The 5000-nt window shown below is 36.8% G+C and overlaps 1 protein-coding gene across 1 annotated transcript in view; it reads right to left on the bottom strand.

Moving 5' to 3' along the window:
• Positions 1 to 3279: 3279 nt before the first annotated feature.
• crebl2 (cAMP responsive element binding protein-like 2) overlaps positions 3280 to 5000 on the bottom strand; it is a 2910-nt gene continuing 1189 nt past the window's right edge. Inside the window, exons 2-3 of the mRNA XM_039791259.1 lie at positions 4592 to 4789; positions 3280 to 3434 (exon numbers count right to left, since the gene is read on the bottom strand). Of these exons, the coding sequence (XP_039647193.1) occupies positions 3288 to 3434; positions 4592 to 4789 (345 nt within the window). The 3' untranslated portion in view covers positions 3280 to 3287. The remainder of the gene's footprint in view (positions 3435 to 4591; positions 4790 to 5000) is intronic.

Genomic DNA, 5000 nt, shown 5'->3' with positions numbered 1-5000 from the left:
TACGAGCTCATCTCTGGTAAACACAAGCATTAAGGGTTGATATTTGACCTAACAGATATCACCTTGAAACCTACTTTGATTACTTTCATTAAGGCAGTTATTTGTGGTATTACACGTTTTCTGAAATGTTGTGTTTAAATATGCAAAAGGAGGCGTTATCTTATTCAATATATGCATCCTTTTAGCACGACTCTTTGTGGAGAAACTCAGATTTACAGATCTGTCGATACAACTGAATGAGTGTTAGTCGACTCAGAAGTTCTTTAAATCGAGCAACAGCCCTACTTTTTATATCCAGTCAATCAATCCATCAATCATGTGACTTATTAAAATCACAATAAATGCCAAATTTGTCAAGGGTGTAGGTTTTGTTTTAACATTGGCGGGGACCCTTTATATCTGGGGGGTCCAGGACGCGAAATTACAAATCCTACTAAACATTTTAAGTGAGAAATAGGCCGTGCAGTTACTGAATCAGTTTTTTTGATCGACAAAGGTCAGTTTAATAGATTTTTGTCAGATTTTGAGGAGGAGGCGAGCCGAGCCGGCCGCTCCTCATTTCCGGTAAGTGTTTTAACATAAGCGTTCATTTTGGGACGACGCTGACCATCGATAGCGGGACTACAGCAGGAAGTGGTCAGAGACCGTTAGCAAGGGACTGATGGAAGGATGCAGACTATATTTCACAGTTTCTGTTTTCTGTAAGATCGTTTATAGATCGCGGCAAAAGGTGACAGAAATGAAAACATGTCGCAACAATGTCGGGAAAAACTAAAAAAGCGTGACGAAATTACTCTAAATCGGCGAAAGTGAAAAAAAAAAACTGCAAAAGAAACTTCTAAAAGAGCAACACAAGTGAAAAAGTGTCGACAAATAGTGAAAAAAAAAGACATCTGTTCATTTTAAATGCCTTTTTTAGACTTGAAGATATTTTTTGTAGATTTCACATTTGGTCTCAGAAAAAAAAAAAAAAAGGAATTATTGAAAACTGTATAAACTTTTCTGAAAGCAGCGTAGAATACCGTAGAGCCTTGAAAGGTTTTAGGTTTAAAAAATTAAAGATAAGTTTACCTCGTACGTAGCAGACACTATGCTGTACGTACATTTAAACTTTAGGCCGTGTTGAGGGCAGGAAAGTCTTTAGATCAGGATACAAAAAGGTCATTCAAAGTTCAGCCGAATGCAGCATATGAAAAAGGTTTTTGGCTGAACTTGAAATTAAAACTTACAGTAACTTAGAGTAACTCTCCAAACACACCGTCTCTACATTCAAAATGAGACGAGGAACTCGACTTGAAGATATTTTGGCAGATTTCACATTTGGTCACAGAAAGAAAAAACAGGAATTCTTTCTGACAGCAGCGAGGATTTTAAGTTCCCTGTAGACAGACTTAGAAGACCGTTATAATAATAAAAAAGAAGAATACATTTTAGATATAAACAAAACGGCTAATTCTGCTCTTTAAAACTCATTTTAAAAATATACAGCTGACGTTAACACACCCTTCTATAAACCTTTTCTATTTACATTTATTAACACAAAATGTCATAGTACAGTAAGTCTATAAGTCATAGTATAATATGTCTATAGGTCATAGTATAATATGTCTATAGGTCATAGTATAATATGTCTATAGGTCATAGTATAATATGTCTATAGGTCATAGTATAATATGTCTATAGGTCATAGTATAATATGTCTATAGGTCATAGTATAATATGTCTATGGGTCATAGTATAATATGTCTATGGGTCATAGTATAATATGTCTATAGGTCATAGTATAATATGTCTATAGGTCATAGTATAATATGTCTATAGGTCATAGTATAATATGTCTATAGGTCATAGTATAATATGTCTATAGGTCATAGTATAATATGTCTATAGGTCATAGTATAATATGTCTATAAGTCATAGTATAGTATGTCCAAAAGTCATAGTATAGTAAGTCCAAAAGTCATAGTATAGTAAGTCTAAAAGTCATAGTATAGTATGTCTAAAAGTCATAGTATAATATGTCCAAAAGTCATAGTATAGTATGTCTAAAAGTCATAGTATAGTATGTCTAAAAGTCATAGTATAGTATGTCTAAAAGTCATAGTATAATATGTCCAAAAGTCAAAGTATAGTATGTCTAAAAGTCATAGTATAATATGTCCAAAAGTCAAAGTATAGTATGTATATAAGTCATAGTATAATATGTCCAAAAGTCAAAGTATAGTATGTATATAAGTCATAGTATAGTATGTCCAAAAGTCATAGTATAGTATGTCCAAAAGTCAAAGTATAGTATGTCTAAAAGTCATAGTATAATATGTCCAAAAGTCAAAGTATAGTATGTCTAAAAGTCATAGTATAATATGTCCAAAAGTGAAAGTATAGTATGTCTAAAAGTCATAGTATAATATGTCCAAAAGTCAAAGTATAGTATGTATATAAGTCATAGTATAGTATGTCCAAAAGTCATAGTATAGTATGTCCAAAAGTCAAAGTATAGTATGTCTAAAAGTCATAGTATAGTATGTCTATAAGTCATAGTATAGTATGTCTAAAAGTCATAGTATAATATGTCCAAAAGTCAAAGTATAGTATGTCTAAAAGTCATAGTATAATATGTCCAAAAGTGAAAGTATAGTATGTCTAAAAGTCATAGTATAATATGTCCAAAAGTCAAAGTATAGTATGTATATAAGTCATAGTATAGTATGTATATAAGTCATAGTATAGTATGTCTAAAAGTCAAAGTATAGTATGTCGAAGAAAGTGATAAAAAGTCATAGATGACATAAACACAACCTTTCTTTATCTGGTTTATATATATATATATATATATATATATATATATATATATATATATATATATATATATATATATATATATAGTTTAAACTAGTTTATAAAATAAGATTAAAAGTGATCCAGTGAAGCCGAGTTCCTCTCTAAACCCTCTCAGGCCTGAAGACACATTATGGGTTCATACAAACTCTGAAAAAAGTTGTTTTATGAGTGAGTATTTACGGTATTTTGGACCGATCGATGGACTAAATATTCCGAAAGCAGAAACGGTCTCTGATGAAGGACAGAGAGCTGAAATATTTGTGTTATTTTTTGAGCTCACTCTGGTCTGAAAGCGCCTAAATTACATCTTCAGAGATTACTTACATAAACGCAGCTCCGTGTGCGTCTGGGAGACAAAGATTAGCTAGGCTAACAGCTGGGGGAGGTTACCTACATGCAGGCTGTGGAGATGATTGTTTGGTAGGGTCAGTCTCTGTATGGGGAGGTTAAGCGCTGCTGCTGATGTTGTTCTTCTTGGACGTCTTGGTGCCGGCGCTGCCGCCCTGGGGCAACTTCTGCTCGTCTCCGGTCAGCAGAGCTTTGATCTCTGACGGGATCTTCCCCTGATCCATGGCCGAACACCACTGCTTGTACTGCACACCACACAGGGAAATAATAACAACAACAATCATTTTATGAGAGCGTCCTGATCTGGCCAGCTCCAGTTTTCTCCTCCCAGGTCAGTCTGGCATCTCGAGATGGAGAACATTTGGAGCCGTTCGCCAAAACGACCGACCGATCAGCGTTGGTTTTGAGGCGGGTTTAGGTGGTGATAGACAGGTGGTTTATCCAATCAGATAACCAGGATTTTCGCCCCCTTCCCAAATGTTCTCCAACGGAAAGTTCCCAGATGGAGATGCCGAGCAAATGGGAAGCGATCCATCTGGTGGAGTCAGGTTAGGGATGGGGGGGGTCAGGCCAATACAAAACGTCAAATAAACTGGACTTAAACTGGTGTTATCTGGACGCATTTAGAGCTTTCCACGTGTCTACGCTGTATACAGCGGACGTAAACATGTAAGTCGCCACGTGGCGTGCTGTGCTATCGCCAGAACAACGTCACACGCATGTACAGTACAGGCCAAAAGTTTGGACACATCTTCACATTCAATGTGTTTCCTTTTTATTTTCATGACTATTTACATTGTAGATTCTCACTGAAGGCATCAAAACTATGAATGAACACATATGGAATTATGTACTTAACAAAAAAGTGTGAAATAACTGAAAACATGTCTTATATTTTAGATTCTTCAAAGTAGCCACCCTTTGCTTTTTTTGATAACTCTGCAAACCCTTGGTGTTCTCTCAATGAGCTTCATGAGGTAGTCACCTGAAATGGTTTTACCTTCACAGGTGTGCTTTGTCCAGGGTTCATTAGTGGAAGTTTTTCCCTTATTAATAAAAGCAAAGGGTGGCTACTTTGAAGAAGATCTAAAATATAAGACATGTTTTCAGTTATTTCACACTTTTTTGTTAAGTACATAATTCCATATGTGTTCATTCATAGTTTTGATGCCTTCAGTGAGAATCTACAATGTAAATAGTCATGAAAATAAAAAGGAAACACATTGAATGAGAAGGTGTGTCCAAACTTTTGGCCTGTACTGTATATAGATATAGATCAATACTTGGCGTCTGTGTATCGATACAGTATTACCACGAAAAATATCGCGATACTATGCTGTATTGATTTCCCCACCCCTAGTATTTAACGCTCAATTCCTACATGATGAAGATGTGTGTTTACCATGTCGAGCTCCTCCCGCAGGGCGCAGATGGCTCTCTCCTTGCTGGAGACCAGCTCCTCCAGGTACTGGTAGCGCAGCTTCTTCCTGGCTCGGCACTCTCTGGCGCTCTGCCGGCTCCGCTCCAGTTTGGCCTTCAGGTCGATCTTCGCCGGCTTGCGGCCGCGTTTGCCCGGTTTCTTCACTTTACCAGACACCATCTGACAACACACAGACAGTCACTCATCGGTCCCGGGGCTAGATCCTGGCACTACGTGGACAAAAACGTTTCCTACGCATTTCTTTCGTATCTATCTTCCGAAGAAATATGTCACGCACAGAAACATTGCACATGTCAAATGTGACTCTGCTTGCTCTCTCTCTCTCTCTCTCTCTCTGTCTCTCTCTCTCTCTCTCTCTCTCTCTCTCACT

This window comes from Perca fluviatilis, chromosome 23, assembly GCF_010015445.1.
Source record: "Perca fluviatilis chromosome 23, GENO_Pfluv_1.0, whole genome shotgun sequence".
NCBI classification, from domain to species: domain Eukaryota; kingdom Metazoa; phylum Chordata; class Actinopteri; order Perciformes; family Percidae; genus Perca; species Perca fluviatilis.
This window is presented reverse-complemented; position numbering and strand designations above follow the sequence as displayed.